Source organism: Zootoca vivipara, chromosome 9 (assembly GCF_965207765.1).
Source record: "Zootoca vivipara chromosome 9, rZooViv2.hap1.1, whole genome shotgun sequence".
Lineage (NCBI taxonomy): Eukaryota > Metazoa > Chordata > Lepidosauria > Squamata > Lacertidae > Zootoca > Zootoca vivipara.
Genome location: NC_142592.1, coordinates 61,446,548 through 61,469,709, shown reverse-complemented (window position 1 = coordinate 61,469,709; position 23,162 = coordinate 61,446,548). Strand labels below are relative to the sequence as shown.

The 23,162-nt window shown below is 46.1% G+C and overlaps 3 protein-coding genes across 12 annotated transcripts in view; 2 read left to right on the top strand and 1 right to left on the bottom strand.

Moving 5' to 3' along the window:
- KRAS (KRas proto-oncogene, GTPase) overlaps positions 1 to 7,164 on the top strand; it is a 39,685-nt gene extending 32,521 nt beyond the window's left edge. For 3 of the 7 annotated variants that reach the window (XM_035126612.3, XM_035126615.3, XM_088677008.1), the window contains exons 5-6: positions 1,159 to 1,282; positions 4,287 to 7,164. In XM_035126612.3, the coding sequence (XP_034982503.1) occupies positions 1,159 to 1,278 (120 nt within the window). In that variant the 3' untranslated portion in view covers positions 1,279 to 1,282; positions 4,287 to 7,164. The remainder of the gene's footprint in view (positions 1 to 1,158; positions 1,283 to 4,286) is intronic. The other 4 variants (XM_088677010.1, XM_060279198.2, XM_088677009.1 and 1 more) reach the window with 2 other exon arrangements.
- Positions 7,165 to 8,774: 1,610 nt separating this feature from the next.
- Positions 8,775 to 13,762, bottom strand: ETFRF1 (electron transfer flavoprotein regulatory factor 1). 2 transcript variants are annotated; one of them, XM_088677011.1, is made up of 3 exons: positions 13,723 to 13,762; positions 9,204 to 9,773; positions 8,775 to 9,089 (listed from the first exon to the last, which is right to left on the bottom strand). In XM_088677011.1, the coding sequence occupies exons 2-3, from the start codon at positions 9,276 to 9,278 to the stop codon at positions 8,874 to 8,876; spliced, it is 291 nt and encodes a 96-aa protein (XP_088533137.1). In that variant the 5' UTR covers positions 9,279 to 9,773; positions 13,723 to 13,762; the 3' UTR covers positions 8,775 to 8,873. The 2 variants fall into 2 exon arrangements, with proteins under 2 accessions (XP_088533137.1, XP_034982501.1); XM_035126610.3 differs by having other exon boundaries at positions 9,204 to 9,263.
- The window catches only part of DNAI7 (dynein axonemal intermediate chain 7), a 33,392-nt gene continuing 22,334 nt past the window's right edge, over positions 12,105 to 23,162 (top strand). Inside the window, exons 1-5 of one of the 3 annotated variants that reach the window (XM_060279195.2) lie at positions 12,105 to 12,237; positions 19,090 to 19,174; positions 19,406 to 19,497; positions 21,263 to 21,364; positions 21,648 to 21,785. In XM_060279195.2, the coding sequence (XP_060135178.1) occupies positions 19,129 to 19,174; positions 19,406 to 19,497; positions 21,263 to 21,364; positions 21,648 to 21,785 (378 nt within the window). In that variant the 5' untranslated portion in view covers positions 12,105 to 12,237; positions 19,090 to 19,128. Of the gene's footprint in view, positions 12,238 to 15,112; positions 15,185 to 19,089; positions 19,175 to 19,405; positions 19,498 to 21,262; positions 21,365 to 21,647; positions 21,786 to 23,162 lie in introns of those variants that run through there. The other 2 variants (XM_088677006.1, XM_060279194.2) reach the window with 2 other exon arrangements.

Here is a 23,162-nt window from a genome sequence, read left to right as displayed (position 1 = left end):
TACTGTACTGATCTTTCCCTCTGCAATGTGCAGCCATAGGGCAGTGCTGAATTCATTCCTGGGCTCACAAACTGCATTCAAAACAGCGCTAGGGTAAGGCCTAACAAGCCTGGCCAGTGTCTTGCATTAACTGTTTGTGACTACCCTTATTTGACTTAATTTGGCCCACCAATCCCTTCCATCCAAACGGCCCGTGAGTGTAGTCCAAGCGAACTTCCACTCATGTGATGTCATTTGTCAACCATAGGTTCGTCTTTAAAGGCAGTATGTATTTCCCTTATATTTTATGCATCTCGATCTGCCTGCAAAGGAATCGAATGGAAAAACGGCATTACAAACTGTGTAAAATGTATGTGGAAAATATGTAGTGTCCCCCCCCCCTTTTCAGCCTCGCCTGTCACCAGGATTTTTGTCTCCAGAAGGCTGGTGAAGTTTGAATCTAGTCGTCAAGCTCAAAGTGGTTCTTCAAATCCCTGCCCCAGAATCTTTGGCAAAGGACTCAGGTTCCTTGGCAGATGACGTGACATTGAATGGGTTTCCTGAAGGGAAGAAATTTTAAAATCTGGCTCCTAAAGTGTTTTTGAGAATGGAGGCTCTGTTGTCATTTGCCCCAAATGCTTGACACAAGCGAAGCTCTAAATCTTAGGAAATCAAGTGTGTTATCATCTAAACAGGTGTGAACATGACGAATAAAGAGTCTGTTAGGGGTGACTAACCTGTGATATTGTTGGGACTTGACCAGTGGTCAGTTTTGCTGAGGTTGATGGGAGTTGAGTTGCAGTCCATCAACATCTGGAAGGCCACAGGTTAGTCACCCTTTGTCTAGATCAGGGTTTCCCAAACTTAAGTCTCAAGCTGTTTTTGGACTACAACTCCCATCGTCCCTAGCTAGCCAGGGATGATGGGAGTTGTAGTCCAAAAGCAGATGAAGATCCAAGTTTGGGAAACCCTGAGCTAGATCCTTAAGGGCTGGTATATTTTGAGATTGTACCTAAAGCCTTTCCCCCACGTATAGATAGGTATCTTGCCCCCAAGCTGCTTTTCTTAGGAGTGTAGCTGCTAATTTCAGTTTTCCTCTGATGACTGGGCCCCCCCTCTTCATCCTGGTTAACATCCTCATTAAAGCTGGCTTTAAAGGAGTTGTGTTTTACAATGCAGAGAGTGGAGGATGCATTTTATACATTGGTGCGAGAGATCCGCCAGTACAGATTGAGAAAAATCAGCACAGAAGAAAAGACTCCTGGGTGCGTGAAAATTAAAAAATGCCTTTTAATGTGACAGGGTAAGTTTTGTTCTTGTTTAAGAGGGAGAAAAAAAGTTCGGCGGGGGAAAAAAAATCTGATCACCAATACGAATCAAATCTAACTTGCAAACTTCTCTTTGGTGATTCCAGTAATTTCAAAATGATTGTAAGTATCAGCCAATCTGCTTTGCTGTCGGCACTCTCCTTTTAAGAATATAAAGGTTTTTCCTCTGTGGTTTCTGCAGTGGATGAACTTGTACGGTGCATTGAGAATGTGCCTTTCTCTTTTGGAAACCCCTTTCTGGTGGGCCGGGAAGTTTAGAAACAGACTTTGTTTGGAGACTTTGTCCTTGCCCCTTGAATTTTTGACACTTGATTTTACTCTCAGCCATATCGGGGTGAGCAGCCTCCATGTCTTGTATTTCTGCGTGCCCCAAAGGCCCTTCTCTTGTTCTCTTCCCTTAGCAGAACGGAACAAGCCGAGCTGTGCGCAGTTGCCCCAGTTAACAGGCTGCTTTCTTTAGAAATGTGGGCCGAAGCCCACGCGTCTGCAGCGATTCTGGCAAAGGTCAACTTATACGATCCAGGGTTCAAAGAACAAACCGCTCAGCTTTTGATGTCTGTCTCTTGAAAACAGATAACACAAGCTTACCTGCTCAGACGTAGGAATATTCGCTGATTAGTTCTGCTAACGAATCCAGCGCACTTACGCCATGCAGTGTTCTCCTGGGAGGTTGTGCCCCTCTCTTAATGCAGTAGAAGGGCATTTCTCGATTTCAACTAGCCTTGCTTTGCACCCACCTTTAGTGCTTTTGTCTGGTGGGATGTATCCTTAAACTCCAATTATGAGCACTTGTTTGCCAGGAGGGGTGTGTGTGGAAACTAGTGTACAAAGGGAAAATTGACATTTCTTGCTGAGCCCACTTCTCTCCCACTATGGGTGTGTGCCCCCCGCCCCCCAAATGTTGCTCAGAAGGTAAACTTTCATAGGTTTGCGCTCCATGAACTGTTAATAAGATGCAAGGAAGACAGGCATGGCTTTCATGATACGTTGGATGGGGCAAGATCACCCGGAAAGGAGAGCTCCTCCTCTTCTTCTTTGGCAATCACTCGTAGCCGAGTTAAGATTGTCTTCTATAAACACAGTTTTAGCAATGAGTCTGTAAGCAACTGTGGAAGCCAATTCTGGATCCACACTCCTTCCACAGTGGGGACATTGGAGAGGTGAGCATTGCCAACCTCACTCAGGAAGGCAACGGGACCCCGCTTTGTGTTCTGGACCGCTGGTCAACCATGAAACGGAAACTGAAGACTGTGACAAGCGAGGACTTCGGGGACGGTCCGATATAATAGAGCTGCCATCGGATGGTATAACTAGAGCTGTTTATGAGGAAGAACACGTATACGAAACCAAACTGATGTAAGCATGTTCCCGTTCTCTGATGTAAACAGAGCGGGATACTTCATTGGGCGGGATACTTCATCTGGTTAGCTAGCCTGAGAGCAGATTTGATGTGACAGTGAAAAAAGTGTTTCCTGCCCTTCAATGATGCCCTGTTGAAGCATCAGAAATGTAACATCTGAGGAACAGCATGAGGTTCCTTACGTGAGATGATGTCATGGGGATGATAGAGAGGTCTTGCTGGCATAATTAGTTTGACATGTCAGCAGAATGAACGGACTGATGAGACTTAAATTGAGGTATGTGTCCCTTTTAAAAGAAAAAAACTTTAGTCTTCCTTTGTGTGCTTGCTTCTTCCGTTGGTGTTATTTTTAACATGCTCTCTGTGTCGCAGACATGTTCTTGGTCTTGCTTGCTTTGAACTTATGACTTTCAGATGAATAGAATAATAATAATGTGGGTGCAATGGGACTAGTAGGATTTTTCTGGGTATAAAAGACCCCACTTCACTGTGAAAAATTAGTACTTCGGGTCATTTCTGGCTGTACTACTTTCTCTCTTTTTAGTTCAAATACAGACCTCCCGTAATGTTTCCAACAGCAGTGAATTGCTGCTTTGATTATGGTATTTGTTTCAATTTTTTTAAAAAAAGTGATTTTTGCCTATAAAAGATAAGACCAGTGTTTCGCCAGTGATTTCTGCCTTGTGGATATTTGAACTGCCTGCAGTATGATCTCTGCACACACCCGTAGGCTGCATTTACGGACACAATGGTCTCCCGCCATCTTGGATAAAACAATCCAGGACAGTGGCACCCATCTTTGATAGTACGATAATATACACCCAGTGGTAATGTTTTGCCTCAGAAATATTACTTCAGTTGAGAGCATCAGGTACCTAGGATAAGAAAGGGGAATCTTGGTGTAAAATACACAGACAAGACAAAACTCTTGAGATGAAACTGTTTTGTTTTCTTTCTGTTTTATTTACAAAAATATTTTTAGGCTGCCAACTCAAATCAACTATCTAGGTGGTGTACAACAATCTATACAAATAGCAGGGCACATAAAACACTATAAGAACAATACAAAATAATGATTTTATCATTAGACAGAACTGGGAAAACAATACTCTTAAATGCATTTTACGCACATTTTGTACCAGCTACGTAGAAATTTGTGTGAGTGATGTTCTCACTTATTATTTAGATACATCATAGAACTCTTTTAATTATTTTGAGCCCCCTTTGTCCCAAATTAGGTAGAAAATATGGACAGCAAGCGGCACAGATCCTTAAAAGCTGCAAAAATTGGGAACCACGCTTCAAACTTCTTAGTCCTGAGAAGGGATATATTGGCTAATTGAATCCTCAAAGATGAGCAAGTCCTTTGAGCAAGAACCACACCTAGGCCACTATCTGTAAAAAATAAAATAAATCCTCTCTCAGCTCTTCAGAAAATATGATAAAAGTGCACAAGTAACAACCATTGTTCAATTCTCATGACTATTAAAAAGATGTCTGCTTTATTGAAACCGCCTTATTGAAATTGCTCATGGCATTTTCATTAACTAAACGAAACCCCAGCCAATTCAAGTGAAAAGGTGTCATTTGGTATTAAAAGGTCTGGCATTTCCTTGCAGGGCGTTGACGATGCCTTCTACACATTAGTCCGGGAAATCCGAAAACACAAAGAGAAGATGAGCAAAGACGGCAAAAAGAAGAAAAAGAAGTCGAAGACAAAGTGTATAATTATGTAAATGCAATTTAACCCTTCGTCCTTAAGGTGTACGTCGGTAAACGTGATTCATTTTTGTACCATTACACTAAATTATTAGCACACACGTTTTTAGCATTACTTTAAAACAGACACCTTCCCTCCCTGCTTTGTGAACCCATTGGATGCCTTTTCTGGATGCTTGCTTTTAAGTGACAGTGGAAAGCATTCCTAAGTGCCAGTATTCCTGGAATTTTGGTTCATGAACCTAGCAATGCCTGTGATCCATCAAGAATACCCGAAAACATTTTATTCGGTGGTATTTGGGTGCATGCAAAACTTGCTAATGTCTTCTGATTCCCCCACCCACTCCTCCTTTCTTAGGAAGTTGTGACTGGCTGCTGTTGTTGTTTTTTGCAGGAACTGCCTTACTGGAAGAATTGCCTTCGCTTGGGGCAATTGTTTCCCGGGGTTTGGGGTGGGAGTCCCTTCATCCAAGAGCAGGAGGGGTGAATGAGAAGACAGGATGCTTATAGTGGCACTCCCTTCCCTGTTACATCTCATAGATCTCCTCCTTGGACATAGGTTGGAGGAGAACGAGGAACCAGGTATCTCATTTGAATTATCTAGAGCCTGGTGAGTGCTGAGAGAGCCAACAGCAGCGGTTGTGCCACAGAGGCCCTGTGTAAAGTCTTGAGTTCCTGTTGAAATGCAGCACTTTAGACCCAGGTGATTTACAGGAACAGGGCGTTCCTGAGCGGGCGAGGACCATGACATGGTGGGATCAGGGGCTCTCCGCTATACAGAGAGTTGAGAGGAAGCAAGGTTTTTATGACTACGGTAGGCCTGCCGCAGGCGAGGAAAGTGGGCCTCAAGTTGTCACAAGAGGGGAGCTGGGAAACTTTCCACCTATGCATGGACCAACGTACCATCAGGACCCAACATTTAGGGAGAGATGGTGCTTGTGGGAAAGGGGTAGGAGAAGAAGCCCCTTTCAGATGTGGGATGCCAGAGCTGGCTGAGTTGGCACGGCCCCAGGAGTAGCCAACATTGTACCCTTCAGGTGTTGTTGGACTCCAAAACCCATCATCCCCGACCAGTTCCAGCCAGCATGATGGGAGTTGTAGTCCAGCATCATCTGACGGACACCAAGTTAGCGGCTGCCTCTTGCGGTTGCTGGGATGTAGGTGATGGGAGCAAGCATCAAGCCTAGGACAGCACCTTGCCTGAAGCTGGTCCCGGGTCTTTGTAAAAAACTGAGGTGGTTAACCTGCAGCCTCCCAGGTGTTGCTGGACTCAAACGCCCATCAGTCCCGGCGAAAATGGCCAGTGGTCAAGGATGATGGGAGTTGTTGGGGCTGCAGTGTCTGGATGGCCACAGCTTCCCTGCCCCTGTGGTATGAAAGGCAACCTGCTGTTATCTCCAGCTTATTTTCTGCTGTGTTTGTGATAAAAGGACTGGTCAGTGCAAGTGATCCTGGTTTTCCAACACACGCTTTTTCAAAAAAAGTTTTGGTTCTGCTGACTGCAATATTGGATAACACCTCCTTAGCCTTCCTAATGTATAATTTCTGCTTTGGGGCACCGTTTTATTGTAGCGTTTCCAATCAACTTGAATGAATGTAAGGATTGTGGGCTTCTCACAGAAGCAAGTTTCTTTCCCCCACCCCTCCCAACCACACTTCCCCAAGGCAGTTTGTCGTGGGTCACTCTTAAAAATCTAACTATTTTTTTCTATTAAAAGTGAAAATGTAAAAAAAGAGGGGAAACAAATTCAAATTGGATTGATTTGTTGAAATGAGACATCTCTGCCTTTTGGCTAAGATCAAGTGTGTGCATATAGAATATACAGGTGAAACTTGGAAAATTAGAATATCGCCAAAAAGTGCATTTATTTCAGTAATGCAACTTCTTATTTTTTATTTTTCTTTTAATTTTTACAAATGCCTTCTTTTGGAAATTCCACAGTAATAAAATAGTTACAATAATACAAAAATAAACATTGCTATTACATTTCATTAATTACATTCCATTTATAATTGACCCGCCTAACGACAAATAATCACAACAAATAAAGGCTCGATATATCTTGCTTTGCATGTCATGCATCTATCTCATATATTGGTTTCACCTTTTAAGTTGCGTTACTGAAATAAATGCACCTTTCGACGATATTCTAATTTTTCGAGTTTCACCTGGAGAAAAGCGCTGAGGTGCTAAGAGTAGCATTTCGTTTCGTCTTTCGGAAGATGATGTCAGAATGAATGAACAGCAGTTACTTGGTGGGCTGTGCCCTTAGGCTGTACAGTTTTCCCAAACCTGCTTAACAATTTAATTTAATTCCATTGTCGTGTTTTTATGTTGGAAATAAGCCTCCCTCTCACCCTTCCACTCTCTCTCTCTCTCTCGAGTGCCAAATCTCCTACTAGGACTATTTCTTAAAATGCAATGTGTTTACCTAGAATGTATTTTAACTATTTTTGTATAGTATAAACTAAAAAAAAATAAGAAAAATACATGTTTTGTACATTGTGCTTTTTGTTTCCATTTGAGGCAAAATATATGCAATGTGACCCAGGTGATGGACATTTTTTGGGGGGGGAACCACCCCCCCAGTCTTTCTTTCAATCCTGTGACCTCGAAACATTTAGTCACACCTGAAGAATGACCACTGTTCATTTAAACCCTTACAGATGTTTTTATCAGCAGCATGTGCTGTGAAGCGATATGAAATCTGTCAAGTTTGTCACAAAACAACACCGCTCCTGTTGTAATGAATAAATAAAAAAGCCTGTGTTTCTACAGTTTGGTTTTCCCCCTCAGAAGCAGAATTTATTCATGTCCTGATCCTCTTCCATCATAGAACGGAAGGCATGTGGCTTGCACACCCGGACACTTTCCCAAACCCAGACTTGCTTCGCTTCAGCAGGGGGATGACCTCATGTGCCAATATTATTTATTAAATTTGTATTCCACCTTCCGTCCGAAGTTCTCAGGGCGGTTCGCAGTAAAACCACAAAGTAAAAAAACAAGACCAAAAGCAAAACAACACATTTAAAAGGACGTTAAGACTGTTAATCAACTCATGGTCTGGTTAAAAAGGAACATTTTTGCCTGACACCTAAAGGTGAATATTGAAGGCGTCAGGCGAGCCTCCCTGGGGAAGAGCATTCCACAGACGGGGAGCCACTACAGAGAAGACCATTCTCGTGTTGCCACCCTCCGGACCTCTCGAGGCGGCGGCACACGAAAAAGGGCCTCAGAAGATTATCTCGGGGTCCAGGTAGTTTCATATGAAAAGAGGCGGCCCTTTAGATCATAGCCTATAGTAGCTGTTTACAGAAGTGGTGGACAACCGGTTGCCTGACTCCAACCTCCATCAGCCAGAGCCAACGTGGGCTGTGTTCAGGGATGATGGGAATTGTGGTTGACCTGGAAAGGTGTAGGTTCTGCACCGTTGGCATTTAAAAGGCCGTACTTCCTCTTTGTGAGCTTAGAAGTTGAAAACGCAGGCAAATAGGACTAGATGCAAAATCCAGGATACGGGATTTACTTTAACGTAACACACAGCCAGCCGTACCTGTTCCCACCCTCTTCCCGAGCTCCTTATATATACCTGATTTCAGCTGTACTGGCTTCTGAGTAGACGTGCACAAGATTGTGTTGGGTAACTCTTTAAATCCCAGCCAAATGTCATCACTCTTGCTCTCCCCACTAAACAGGCTATTCTCTCATTCTTGCCCACCTTCCCGAGATGGTAGCAGACCTTTTCAGTTCTTTCTTTTTGGGGGGGGGGAGAGGAGAAGCGTAAGGGTCCCTCAGCATAGCTGTATGGCCAGCTGAATATCCAACTGCAAGAGTGGTTGTAGAAATTAGAATAATAGAACTGTAGCGTTGGAAGGTACCTTGTGGGTCATCTAGTCCAACCCCCTGCCAAGCAGGAAACGCCATCAAATCATTCCTGACATGTGGCTGTCAAGCTTCTGCTTAAAGACCTCCAAAGAAGGAGACTCCACCACACTCCTTGGCAGCAAATTCCACTGCCGAACAGCTCTTACTGTCAGGAAGTTCTTCCTAATGTTTAGGTGGAATCTTCTTTCTTGTAGTTTGAATCCATTGCTCCGTGTACAGCAAAGCTCTTTTTGGGTGCTCTTTGGTCGTGTCCTCAACAACACGGGAGCAACAGCACACCAAACAGCCCCCTGCTTCTGGTCCCACTTGCTTGCCCCCTGACATCTGAACACACAGCAGAAACATCTGTGGCGGGGGGGGGGTTGCATGTCCGAAGACTTCCCCGAAAAGTGGAATGTGGATTTGCATTCCTCCCCCACAGCCGGCTGAGAAAAAAGAGCCACAGCAAGAGTTGCTGAACTTAAACTTTTTTTAAAAAAAAAACCCAACCCATTACCTTTGGTCAATAGGCAATCTATACTTTTTTTATTGCAGATCGGTCCGTCCCGTCCCCCCCACTTTAACCTATGGCCTGGGCAATCGTTTAGAACCATAATGCACATCATTTGCCATCCTCTTCATAGTAACGCTGTTTCAGAGCTCGGTATTTCCTGAGGAAGTATAAAGCCTCTAGCTCTTTCGTGACAAACTCCCCTCGGGCAAGGAGTTCTTTGATTTTCTCGGGCTCCTTCACATCCTTGTTTTTCAAGAACGCCGCTTTCAGCCGGGTCCGAAAGTAGTCTGCCCCTTTGGGGTATTCCTTTCCGAGGTACAGCAGCTTCAAAGCACACAATGCAAGAAAACAAAAAAAACAAAAGTTGAGCGTCACACGGGGCGCAGAACACGGGCAAAGCGTTTTCTTTGCATCTGGCTTCCACTCCTCAGGACTTACATTTTTGTAAAGGTTCAGCACTTCGTATCTTAACGGATTGGTCATGTTCAGTTCACGCACCTGAAGAACAATCATTCGGAGATTAGCTGCATAATGAAGCCTGACTAAAGAACAGTTACTGGTGCTTTGGGTGCTGGAAAACTGCTTGACATGACTCCTTGAGGATTCGATTGATTCCCTTCAGTTTTAGGGGCCATCTGGCCAACTACAGAAACCCACTCACTGCACAGCACTTCCACTTCTGCAAGCCCCTCCTAGTACAGCGCAACAGCCAGATGCAATGGGTGCCTTCCTTGTGCTTGCAAAATATATTGTGCAGGCCCTAACACATCCATCACTATTATACCATGAAACAGTTAGCGTATTGATGTAAGATGGCCAATCCAGTCTGGCATCCTGTTCTCACGTTTTGAAGCAGGGATGTGGATCCTGCAGCTGTGGATTACAACTGCAAGCATCCCTGACCATTGGTTGTGCTGGGTGGTGCTGATGGGAGCTGGAGCTGAATAACATCTGGGCAGCTGCAGAGGCACTCCATCCCTGTTTTGAAGGATGGGCCCTGGCATCCATCTGTCTGGAGAGACAATGGAGTGTTGTCTCTGGGGGTGAAGTCAAATGACCTCCTTGGGGGCACAAGCCTGGGCAGTGTGTGGGGAGGTCCTGGGATGCCCAGACGACAAACCCCCGTCTTGGCCTCGCTGATGTGGTCTAGACCAGGGGTAGGCAACCTAAGGCCCGGGGGCTGGATGTGGCCCAATCGCCTTCTCAATCCAGCCCGCAGATGGTCCAGGAATCAGTGTGTTTTTACATGAGTAGAATGTGTCCTTTTATTTAAAATGCATCTCTGGGTTATTTGTGGGGCCTGCCTGGTGTTTTTACATGAGTAGAATGTGTGCTTTTATTTAAAATCCATCTCTGGGTTATTTGTGGGGCATAGGAATTCGATCATTTCCACCCAAAAAATATAGTCTGGCCCACCACATGGTCTGAGGGACGGTGGACCGGCCCATGGCGGAAAAAGGTTGCGGACCCCTGGTCTAGACTAAACGGCCTTGGTCCAGTATACCTGAAGGAGCGTCTCCACCCCATTGTTCAGCCTGGACACTGAAGCCCAGCGCCGAGGGCCTTCTGGCGGTTCCCTCACTGTGAGAAGCCAAGTTACAGGGAACCAGGCAGAGGGCCTTCTCAGTAGTGGCACCCGTCCTGAGGAACACCATCCCACCAGATGTCAAAGAGAAAAACAACTACCAGACTTTTAGGAGACATCTGAAGGCAGCCCTGTTTAGAAGGCAGCTTTTAATGTTTAATAGATTATTGTATTTTAATGTTTTGTTGGAAGCTGCCCAGAGTGGCTGGGGAAACCCAGCCAGATGGGCGGTGTATAAATAATTTATTTTTATTATTATTATTATTATTATTATTATTATTATTATTATTATTATTAGACTCTAGAGGAAAGCAGAGCAAGATGTTTGGCGCCAGCGTGGCTGTAGGAGTTGCCGGAAGGAGGCATACAAGGCACCATCCAACTGTCTTAGGGACCCTGCTCCGGATTTGCGTAGGGGTTACTCCTTATTTTTTTTCCTGTCCTGAAGATATCCCAGAAGGCAGTGGAGGACTAGGATCAGTTTCCCTTCGACTAGATGGGCTACCTTCCCAGGTACACGAGCCCCATCTGCCCCTCACTTCCCTCTACAGCACAGGCAGAAACTGCCCTCTTGACCGTTGGACCGACTATTGGTCTCGTTCGCTCAATCCGCCAGTGCCTATCTTCGCATGCAGGGGAAGTTCCTAATTCACAAAGGGTTTGAGACCCCTCAGCTACCCTTGCCTGGTTTAGCAGGCCAGTTGAAACCGTTCCCGGGGTGTGGCCGCTGTCGCATGCTGACAACTTCTCAGAGCCACAGGTGAGAGCTGAGTGCAGGGTGGGGGACCAAAGGTGGATGAACTACCCCCTCCCCTAACACCTTATACACCCCATTTTTCTACCTGCCTGCTTCTTATCTGGTGACACCTAATCCACTTATTGAAAAGCAATACAGTGGTGCCTCGCTTTATGAATGCCTCGCACAACGAAAAACTCGCTAGACGAGAGGCATTCGTAAGACGACAAAATTTTCTATGGCCGCCGCTTCGTCTTACGAAGCGCGGCCATAGAAAGCAGCAAAGGAAGATCAGCTGTCAGCGCGGGAAGCTGACAGCTAATCTTCCTTTGCCAGGAGGGACGGAACCAAAACGCGGCGGTGCGGCGGCTGCCCCTGCCTGTCTTCCCCTTGGCTCGGGGAAGACAGGCGGGGGCAAGCAGCGCCCGCTGCGATTCGGCTCCGTCCCCTGGAGCCACCGCACCGCCCCGCACCACTGGGGAAGACAGGCGGGAGGCGGCGGGGGGAGAAGCTCTCCAAAGCGTCGTCTCATGTCGGGGGAGGCAGGCGGGAGGCGGCGGCAGGAGAAGCTCTTCCCCCGCCACCGCCTCTCGCCCCGCACAGCCAGCACGGAGCGCAACTTCGGAGACCTCCGAAGTTGCGCTCCGTGTCGGGGGAGGCAGGCAAGGCGGTGGCTGGGAGAAGCTCTCTTCTCCCCCCGCCGCCTTGCACACAGCCGGCATCGGACGGGCCTTCGGAGACCTCCGAAGCCCCGTTGCATGCTGCCGCCAGTCCCCCAGAGCCTATAGGAACACATTGATTACGTTTCAATACATTCCTATGGGAAACTGGGACTCGCTAGACGAAAAATTCGTTACACGAATTGACCCGTGGAACGAATTAATTTCGTCTAGCGAGGCACCACTGTATTTGAACCAGGGGCTTCATAGTCCACTCACTTACAATGCAATCCTATAAATGTCTATTTGGTCATAATTTCCATTGGGCTCCATGGGGTTAACACTCTGCTCTCACTTAACCTAAAACAGCTGGTGGCAACCTAGCTCAGTCCCCATGCCCAGAGACTCAGCCAAGCCCTAAAATGGAGCATTTCACTGAAGCATTGCAAAACAACTTAAGAAACAAACCCGTATTTGCTTTTTACGACTAAGGTGAGGCACTCTCCAAGTAGTTTTGATACTGCATTTTGCTGTTTTAACTGGTGTTATATTTACAGAATTACCAAATGTTGGTTGAATGGTTCTCTCTCCCGAGCTGCTAATTAGAACAGGGCTTGAAATAAACCATCTTAACGACGTAGATCAGGCACCCCCAAACTTCGTCCCTCCAGATGTTTTGGACTACAATTCCCATCATCCCTGACCACTGGTCCTGTTAGCTAGGAATCATGGGAGTTGTAGGCCAAAACATCTGGAGGGCCGCAGTTTGGGGATGCCTGACGTAGATGAAGGTTAAGGAAGGTCACCTTCCACCACCACCACCACCACCCCCGCCAGAACCTTTCCAGAGCAAGTAGTTCTTGTCTATTTTAGTACTAGAGAACAAGAGAGTGGAAGTTATTCTGGATTAGTTAAATCAGTAAGAAAAAGGTATGTAAACCTGCAATTTAAATGATTAAAACTGCATTTTTTATTTTGGTCATGTTAGGATTTACTTTGTTTAATTGGACCACTTTTCCTTTAAGTGCGTGTGGGTACTTATAAAGCAGTAAAGCAGAGTATTCTGTATTGCAGGATATATTATTATCAACATGATATATTAAGGAACACCTGTAGCCAGTGCTTTTTTTTCTGGGGATATGCATACTCCTAAACATTTTGTGAATCTAAGTTTGGCCTCATTGAGGGGCAGTATTTCAATATAAGCAGGAAAATGAGAGTACTGTACCCCTAAACATTTTTAAGGGGAAAAAAGAGCATTGCCTGTAGCTCATCTGAAGCAAAAGCACCAAATTGCCCTGCAATATGAATACACAAAGTTTCCAACTGGTTGGTTCTGGGTGGGGACAACACAGCATGAATCTGCTCCTCTGCCTTTCTCCAAGAGTTTTGATCTGCAGAAGTCAATGCCTGAAGGTTTTCACGGCATGGGAACTACGGTAATAAGTATTGTTGTGCAATGTTCAGGGTGTTGAACTAAGCCTCGGAAGAACCAGCTTTGCATCCCTGCTCTGCCGTGAAGCTCTCTGGGTGACCTTGGGCCAGCTGCCAGCTCCACCCACCTACCTCGCAGGGTTGTTATGAGGATCAAATGGGACGAGATAACTTGGCCTGCGGGGAAAGAAAGCAAAGAGCCACCTGCTCGTTGCTTCTGTGAAAGGAGCAGTTTAATGAAGAGCAGTCCCTAAAGTTGGCAACCCTATGGGGCAGGTGCAGTCAAAAGAGGGTTAAAAGGGGAGAATTTTTGCAACTGCAGCTTTTCTCATTCTTGCAAGGCAAACAGTCCACCTCCCTCCCGCCCTCCCCCCCCCCAAAAAAAACTCTTAAAGGTGCATGAACCTCTTTTTTGCACTTGGTCAAGGTAGAAACTTTCCCACTTTCTTCTCTCCCCACAACTTTTACAAACCAGGCGGCCCAAATCCCGAACGCCACCCCCACCCCAATACAGAAGCTTTGGGTGGGGAAATCATTATTTACCTTCGCAGCCCATGGCTTGCTAGCCTGCCCAGCTGTTGGAGAGGCGGGGCGTAGCAAACGACAACTGCGCCTGCGCGGGAGTTTCAAGAGGCGGCGAAGGCGGCGGTTGTTGGCTCGGAGCCTTCTAGTGCGACTGCGCGGGATTGCCGGCAAGGTGCTGGGCAGCGTAGAGATATGAAAGGTTTAGAGTGGCACACGCTGATTTCTGCAGTGTCTCTTCTCCACTTGGAAGCAGGTTCCACTCAGTTCAGTGTGGCTTGCCCCCCCTAGTGGGTAGTATTTCTTAATATCATTTATGAATATTATTATTAGTCGCCTGATATGTAAAAAAAAAAGTCCTACGCAACTTACAAAGATTTAAAAACATAAAATAGAATAATAGAATTATTGAGAGGGACTTCTAGGGGCCATCTAGTCCAACCACCTCCAATGTGGGAACCCAGTCAGATGAGTGAGGTACAAATGTTGTTGTTGTTGTTGTTGTTGTTGTTGTTGTTGTTGTTGTTGTTGTTGTTGTTATCGGGATCCCAAAAGCTGTTCTTGGTGGCCAGACCCCACTGGGAACAGCTTGCCATAATCACTGACTCTCAGCCTAACCTATTTTATATGGTTATTAGAATAAAATGGGTTGGATAAGTATTCTCACCGCCTTGAGCTCCTTGGAGGAAAGGTGGACTAAAACTGCAATATATATATATACTCTGTATATATACTGTATATATATTTGTGTGTGTGTGTGTGTGTGTGTGTACTGCTCAACCTTCGGAGTGGTTTGTGGCTGAGTGGCTCCACACAGTGGAGTCAGTGCATGTTTACTCAGAAGTAAGCCCCGCTGAGTTCAGTGGGACTTACTTCCCAATATGCACGCTTTGGGTGCTGCTAAACTATTGCAACGGGGGTGGGGGAGTTCTGATCTTCTGCATTGTGTATTTATGGGCAACTGTCCCTCTCAGGAGAGAGAGTTAGTAAAGGCTTCAAAAATAACCCTGAAATCTGAACTGTAGACAAAAGGGCTTTTGCTGCTTAGACTCATAGCAAGTGGCTTACCTGTAAATCATAGCGGTAGGGAGAAAAGTTCAAGAGTTAGAGGGGGACCTACACTTCCGGATTGCATTCGGAGGCCTCCCTTTAGAGAAACAGAAAAACATATCACTTGGAGGAATCCCAGATCTTTTTGGACCATTCTATAGTATTTATGAGGCTTGCCTGCCCTTTATGTGTGTGTGTGTGGGGGGGTTTGTTTCTTTATGCATGTGCCGCATTTTGGAACCGGAAGTATGTTACAGTTTTGCGCCTTAGCTCCTTGGGAGAATTTCCTCTCTGAAGAGATTTCAATAGGCTGCAAGTGGAGGGCGGAGCTAAGGGCTCGTGGGCGGGGCTCGTTGCCTTGGAAACAGAGGGGCGGGCTGTAAACAACTTTCCAGCCTGCCGGTCTGGGCGAGCAGAGGGAGAAGGCGAGATGGTGAGAGGGGGAAGTGGGCAGAGGCTTGCACCTACATCAAAATGTGGGGGGGGGGAGGAGTGGGTTGTGTCATTAGCATAAATCTGCATACCCAAACTAGGTGCATTCATTGCGAGTCAAATAAATGTGTGGAAGGCTTAGTTAGTGCAATGGCCATCTCCCCCTCATCTGCCCTTTGCAAAATGCTTTAAAGAATCCTTAGACAATTGGCATTAGTATGTTTTATTTTATGCAAAGCACATAATTATGCATGCTTTAAATTCTTCAGAAATAGCAAAAATATAATTCGTTTAAACCTGGGACGTGCTGCCCCCTGCTGCTTCCGCTAGGGTTGTGAAAATCTGGACACAAAAGTTGTTGAGCTTTTTGAGCAATTTTAAAGGAAATTCGCTTTCTGACATGGGTTGTCAAATGTCCATTTCCCCAGACATTTCAGCGATTTCTAACCAGACACTGTTTCGAACGGCCAAATCCCGGCTATGTCCAGGAAATCCCAGACGTATGGCAACCCTAGCTGCCACCCCCCACAGTATACACGTATATATATATTTCCAGCTTTGACAATTTGTTTATGATACCTGCTTTCTTCTGACTTTCTCTCTTCTTTTGCCTTGCAACATTTAGGGTCCAAAAAAGAAAAAGGTAGGTAGGTTGCGAGTTAGGTAGGTAGTCCAGTAGATCAGCTACGTATTGTTGCCACAACTGCATATAGTTACAATAGCCCAAATACCAAGTATTCATAATGCAGTTTCAGTTTCTATCCTGCTTTTATGCGAGAAATTATATTAAACGCTGCTTGTATGGTCATTCGGCATATATATATTATTGAAAAACATATTTCAGTTCAAGAACTGTTTGGTTAAAGGTTGTAGTTATTATTTATAAGGTGGCAATTATTTATATCAGCTTTTCCCAAGCTGGTGCCCTCCAAGCATTGCTGAACTACAATTCCCATCACCCCTGAAGATTGGCTGCACTGGCTGGGGCTGATGGGAATTAGAGTCCAAAACATCTGGAAGGCATCAGGTTGAGGGAGGCTGGCTTTACATGATAGTTGGCCATGCTGGCTGGGACTTATGGGATGTTCTTCCTCCCTTGGTTACAATTAGCAATATTTTTTTTAAAGGTTCCTTGTCAACTACCTTACCTGGTCACCCTGTCCCTAAATACTTGGCCTAGAATCACAGAAGCACAGACTTGTACAGTTGGACAGGACCACAAGGGTCATCTTGTCCAAACCCCTGCAATGTAGGGATCTTTTGCCCCATGTGGGGCTCGAACTCATGGCCCTGAGATTAAGAGTCTCATGCTCTACTGACTGAACTATAGCTCCCAATGCAATACAATGGTACCTCTACTTACGAATTTAATGCGTTCCGAACGCACATTCATAAGTCGAAAAAATTTGTAAGTTGAATCCCATAGGAATGCATTGGGAGAAAAAAATTGTAAGTAGAAGCAACCCTATCTAAAAATTCGTAAGTAGAAAAAATCCTATCTAAACCACATCCAAAATGGCGGACGGAGCTCCATTCGTAAGTAGAAACATTCGTAAGTAGAGTTATTCGTAAGTAGAGGTACCACTGTATAGTCTTTGCTTTACATCCAAACTGCTAATCATAGAATCATAGAGTTGGAAGAGACCACAAGGGCCATCCAGTCCAACCCCCTGCCAAGCAGGAAACACCATCAAAGCATTCTTGACATATGGCTGTCAAGCCTCTGCTTAAAGACCTCAAAAGAAGGAGACTCCACCACACTCCTTGGCAGCAAATTCCACTGTCGAACAGCTCTTACTGTCAGGAAGTTCTTCCTAATGTTTAGGTGGAATCTTCTTTCTTGAAGTTTGAATCCATTTCTCCGTGTCCGCTTCTCTGGAGCAGCAGAAAACAATCTTTCTCCCTCCTCCATGTGACATCCTTTCATATATTTGAACATGGCTATCATATCACCCCTTAACCTTCTCTTCTCCAGGCTAAACATACCCAGCTCCCTAAGCCGTTCCTCATAAGGCATCGTTTCCAGGCCTTTGACCATTTTGGTTGCCCAAATGTTAGGTCCTCCATCCAAACCACCTGCTGCTCCTAGCTAGGAGAGAGATGCATAAGCTCTGGCTCTTAGACAACCCACATTGTTTCACTGGAATTCATCCTGCCACTCTCTATATCTACATCTATATATGTGTGTCAACTGGTATGCTCGTAATGGAGATTGTTCTGCTGCAGTCCTGCTTCCAGTCTTCTTCCTCCTGCACTGCTGTGAGCTAAGCCCTGGTTTGGCTTCGCTCCTCCAGGCAAACCTGTAAACCATAGAACAAACCTTAGTTACAGCTCATGGCTTGTCTGGAATGCGACAAATCACAAGACTTGGTTTGGATGGTATACTAAGGTAAACCGTAGCTTCCTAAACAGCAGAACAGTGATCTCCCTTTGTCCGCAGCCTTGTCTGTTCGCACAAAAGCCTTATTTACGTACAAACCAACTCTGTATCTAGAGATGTGTGTTTCAGCAATGGGCAGGAGAAACCACTTCCTCCTTTTTCCTTCTAAATTCCTCCTGTTTTGTTCAGTGAAGTTTGCTAAATGGATGGTTTTCAAACAGTGCTCCTGGTAACCGTAGAAGTCTGTGGAAGTTCACCAGCAGTTTCTCATGGCCAAACCACGTGAGATGTTATCCCTGCATTTAAAACAGCTTGTTAAAACTTTGTTGTTTAGTTGTTTAGTCGTGTTCGACTCTTCGTGACCCATGGACCAGAGCACGCCAGGCACTCCTGTCTTCCACTGCCTCCTGCAGTTTGGTCAAACTCGCGTTCGTAGCTTCGAGAACACTGTTAAAACTTACCACTCCTGTTTTGGGCAAAAGGCAGTTGTGAGTCCCTGGATCCGGAGCATGCTCCAGACCCAGCATCAGTTTCCTGCTAAAAATTGCCCGCTTTCTGCCTATTCTTCTCTTGGAAGTGCTATTTGCTCCCATTGTGGTTCACTTCATGTCATTCGGCCTGGGAGGATTTCTGACTTTCACAATGACACGCTTGTGCCAGCACTGGTTGGTGTCTGGTGAGAGTCAGATTATTCCATGGAGTGATAATGGACTGGGTTCCCCTAAGGCTGCATCTCTCTCTGCTTCCCAGAGCTTTTCGGTTTGAACGCTGTATGATGGCTGAAGACTTTGGAAGCATTGCTTTCCTTCGCTCAAAGAAGTGTCTTGATCTATGCAAACTGGGGGCTGCTGTGGGGGGGGGGGGATTCAGCTCAGAATCAACCCCAGAGCAGGTGCCAGCGAAGTGGTGGGTGCTGGAAGCCCTGGGCCCCGACAGCTGCTCATGGGTGCCACTCACTGGCACCAGGCCTGAGTAAGGAGAGATGGGAGAGAAAGAAACCTGCCCTGTCTCTCCTCACACATCACTCCTTTTAGCAGTTGCATTCCAGTAGATCTTCAGAACTAAGCAATCTGTTTCCAAAGCTCGATAGAAGACAGAACCAAAGCACAATAAATTAATATTGTGTTAAAAAGAAGAAGAAGAAGATCACAACTAACCTTGCACTATTCCATTTTTGTATGGAAAAATATGCAGGCTGGCTAAACGAAATAAATAATCCTTATCCCAACACCGGGAATAAAGTGCTGAGCCCCAATTGTGCTATCGTCTCTCTCTCTCTCTCTCTCTCTCTCTCTCTCTCTCTCTCTCTCTCTCTCTCTCTCTGTCCTTTTCCCCCTTAAAAATGTTTAGGGGTACTCTCATTTTGACTCAAGAAAACCACCATTTTATACTTCAAATTGGAAAAAATAAATACAGTAAATGGACAAAAGTACAAAGATTCACAAAATGTTTAGGGGTATGCATCACACCAGAAAAAAGCAGCGAGAAATAGTAATATATGGGTTTCCCCCCTTTTTTAAATTCAGTCAGGTGGTGGTAAAAAGAAGCTTAGCAAAGCTGAAAAGATGAGGCTGCTGAGAGAAGAGGAGGAGAGAAGACTTCTGGAGGAAGGTAGGACGTATTTCACACCATGCTCCCTTGTTAAATTGGTGGAGTAAGAAGGCTGGAGGCTCCATTATCCTTCTGCTTCTGGATATTTGGCTTCCATGCCTTTCTCATCCCACTGCATCGTCCTAAGTCTTCATGTGCAAACACAGTTGGTGTTTGCAACAGTTTGCTCGCATTATTAAACTCATTTCCATCTCACTGTTGACAATTTCTGTTTCTCCCCCCCCCCCCCAGAGCAGGCCCGAATACGTGCCGAGCTAGAGGAAGCTGCACGACTTGAAAGGGAAAGGATTGAACGAGAGAAGACGGAACGACTAGAGGCCAAGGTTAGTGCACACACACAGAGAAAGTTAGAAATTGCCTTCGGTTGAGTCTGACCATTTGTCCATCTGTCATCTACGTTGTCTGGTGGTGACAACAACGGAGGGACATTCCTAGCTCTGCCTGAGATATTGACCCTTGGATATTGTTCATGAGAGACTGGTGAGCTGCAGCTTTCCCCAGGCTTTGCTTCCGAGTGGCCGTGTTCAGTACCAGGATAATAGGATGGTGGTTTTCATGGGATGCGAATAAGGCTGCGCAAGCATCAGGCTCCCAGACTCCCCCTCTCCTGTTGTGTGGCTCTAAGGAGTAGGTACATGTCACAGCGCTGTCAGTCAAAGAATGTCCAGAGGAAGGAATTAACTCTTCATTGCCAGAAGTACAAGTTAGGGACAGTCATGTCCATCTGTCTTATGTCTCTCAGCTGCTCCTAGGTGTGCCGCTGATTAGGCAGGTGCAGCAATAGAGAGACCCCACCCCAGACCTTGGCTTATGTATCTTACCCACCAGAGCTGTGCACAAACAGGTGAAGACTATGCCTGCGTGTAACCTGCCTCTGCTTCTCCCTCTTCAGTCCTCTCCTAGTCCTGGGAGACAGCGGAGCAGCAGGAGGAGGTGTGGAAGCGCTTGACTCCACACCAGCCTGACTTCTCTCTCTCTCCTCCTTCTCCTGCCTCTGACTCTCGTCTCCTGGCTGTTACAGGCTCCCCCAGTTTACAGATGCTTCCTTCCAAGTCAGTCTCCAACCTTCCTTTCTCTTGGTGTCCACTTCTGGGCACCACAGTTCAAGAAGGATACTGACAAGCTGGAACGTGTCCAGAGGAGGGCAACCAAAATGGTCAAAGGCCTGGAAACGATGCCTTAGGAGCAGGCATCCCCAAACTTTGGCCCTCCAGATGTTTTGGACTACAATTCCCATCATCCCTGACCACTGGTCCTGTTAGCTAGGACCATGGGAGTTGTAGGCCAAAACATCTGGAGGGCCGCAGTTTGGGGATGCCTGCTTATGAGGAATGGCTTAGGGAGCTGGGCATGTTTAGCCTGGAGAAGAGAAGGTTAAGGGGTGATATGATAGCCATGTTCAAATATATGAAAGGATGTCATATAGAGGAGGGAGAAAGATTGTTTTCTGCTGCTCCAGAGAAGCGGACACGGAGAAATGGATTCAAACTACAAGAAAGAAGATTCCACCTAAACATTAGGAATAACTTCCTGACAGTAAGAGCTGTTCGACAGTGGAATTTGCTGCCAAGGAGTGTGGTGGAGTCTCCTTCTTTGGAGGTCTTTAAGCAGAGGCTTGACGGCCATCTGTCAGGAATGCTTTGATGGTGTTTCCTGCTTGGCAGGGGGTTGGACTGGATGGCCCTTGTGGTCTCTCCCAACTCTATGATTCTATGGTGATCAGTACCTTCCAATGACAGCTTTGGAACAGCTCTGCATCACACCAGGGATTGCAACCTTTTCGGAGCTGGGAGCACATTTGCAAACTGCAGAAGCTGTCTTGGGCCCCACGCCCAGCCCTTCCTGGTGACCAAGCACATACTGCAGCCTAGCGCTTGTTTTAGGCCTAATGTAATGGGTTGAGGGACCACTGCAGGCACCGCCAAGGCCAAGAGCCAGGAATGATGGGAGTTGTAGTCCAGCAACAGTCAGAAGACCATCCATTTCCCCAACCTTGAGTGAGTGGATTGCGGCATAAATAGCTCTCCAGACAGGTGCTCCTTATCATGCAGGTCAAAATAAAAACCAATGTGGTTATGTTCCATGCAGGATCAAGAACGCAGAGGGATTGAACTTTCTGAACTTTCTGTTCTAGAAGAAAACTTTCTGACCGCAGCCCAGTGGAAGTCGAAATACAGAGCTCTCGCTCAGGTATACGTGGGTCTCGAATCACACAGTGTTAATAGCCATAGAATACTTCCGCTCCGGTTTCCTTAAGAAAAAAAAATGGAATCAAAAGCGAAATTTTAAATGCTGGAGATGTCATGCAGCCTCCTTTTAATAATAAAAGTTTATAACAGCAGTGGAAATGGGCAGTCACCTCAAATCTGGGAGACCATAAAGCATAAAATGCATTTATCCGGTTGCCTTGATATCTCCCTATTAATTCATTTCTTCTTTATGCCACAGTATTTTGTGTCTTATTTCCTCCTAGTGGAACCACTACACAGGCTGCGATGGGAGCCCAGACCCAACCATCCCCCAGGAGATCAATACTTTTATGAGCTTGTGGAAAGAAGACCCAAATAATGACATCCAGCTTGTTATTGCGAAGGGCAACAAGGTGCTGGAAGTAAGTCTTTGTCATTTGGGAGAAAAGGAAGAAGTTCCTCCTGGATCAGGCCCGTGGCCCATCTAGTCCAGCACCCTGTTCTCACAGTGGCTGAACAGTTGCCTGTGGGAAACCAACAAGCAGGATTCGAAGTGTCCTCCCTTCCCCTGAATGCAGCTGGCATTCAGAAGCGTTGCTGCTCCAGCTGTGGAGGAAGAGTATAGCCATCGTGGCTAATAATAATAATAATAGTAATATAATTGTACCCTGCCCATCTGACTGGGTATCTCCAGCCCTCTTCTCTTTCCTTGGTTGCCGTGATGCATAAAAGGTTTGGAACCAGACTTTGTCAAGTTTAGAGTAGACCCACTGATTTCAATGAGTCTATTCTGTGCGTAACTGAATCCATCCCATGGATTTTGCCCCACGTGCTCCTGATTCTATGGGATCTTTTGCTTGGGGGGGGGGGCAGAACCTCAGTTTGCTATGTATTTTTTATTGATTTAGGGAGGAGGCAGCTGCCCCTCCCTACCTCCCTTGGGTCCCTGACCCATGGTCAGTGGTGACCCTGGAGGTGGGCGACCAGATGTGGCGGCACGGTCATAAGTGAATCCTGCCAAGACTGAAGTTGAAACTTGAAAGAAGAAGTCTTAGCAAACCTTGTGATTGAGGGCAGAAAGGGGATACTGATCTTCCTGGCAGGCGATTTTAGAGGAAGAGGGAAGATTTTAGAGGAAGAGGGAAGTGGGTGCCAGAAAGAAAAAGATAGGGAAAGGGGTGTGGCCCACTGAGTTTTTGCTCTGGCTCTGCCCAAAGCTGACACCAGCTTCACTCACGTTTGGCAAGTGGCCAAAGGAATGTGGCCCTTGACAGGAAAAAAAATGCTGCTTAATCCTGGTTTAGGTCAAATCTGCTTTTAGGGCTTCAGTGGTTGAATTGTGCCCAGAAGCAAAATGGAAGCAAAATTCCAGCAATCATTTTAAGTTATCTTCTCTTTCATTTCATGGTTGAGCTGGTTTTTATTTCTGTCATATCTTCCCCCCCACCTTATTGTCATAGCTGCCAAGTCTCCCGTTTTCCCCGGGAAACCCCCCGTTTTTACTTACCTTTTCCCGGTGGTCCCCTGTATCACTTCGTCTCCCGTTTTTCTCCATTATTTTCTCCTGCCGGTGGCCAACCCCCTGATTTGCCCTTCTATGGGCACAAAAAATGGCCGCTGCCAGTTTCAAAAGTCGTATCTACGCATGACCGGAAGTGCATAGATGCGACTTCCGGTGTCGGCGGCAGCCATTTTGGTGCCCATAGATGGGCGGGGCGACACCAGAAGTTGCGTCGCCGCACTTCCGGTCATGCATAGAAGCTACTTTTGAAGCCGGCGGTGGCCATTTTTGGTGCCCA

Coding starts and splice junctions, on each gene's coding strand:
- ETFRF1 (XM_088677011.1), bottom strand. CDS start 9,278: ATGATTGTTCTTCAGGTGCGTGAACTGAACATGACCAATCCGTTAAGA. Junction 9,090..9,203: donor TGCTGAACCTTTACAAAAAT/GTAAGTCCTGAG, acceptor TGTGCTTTGAAG/CTGCTGTACCTCGGAAAGGA.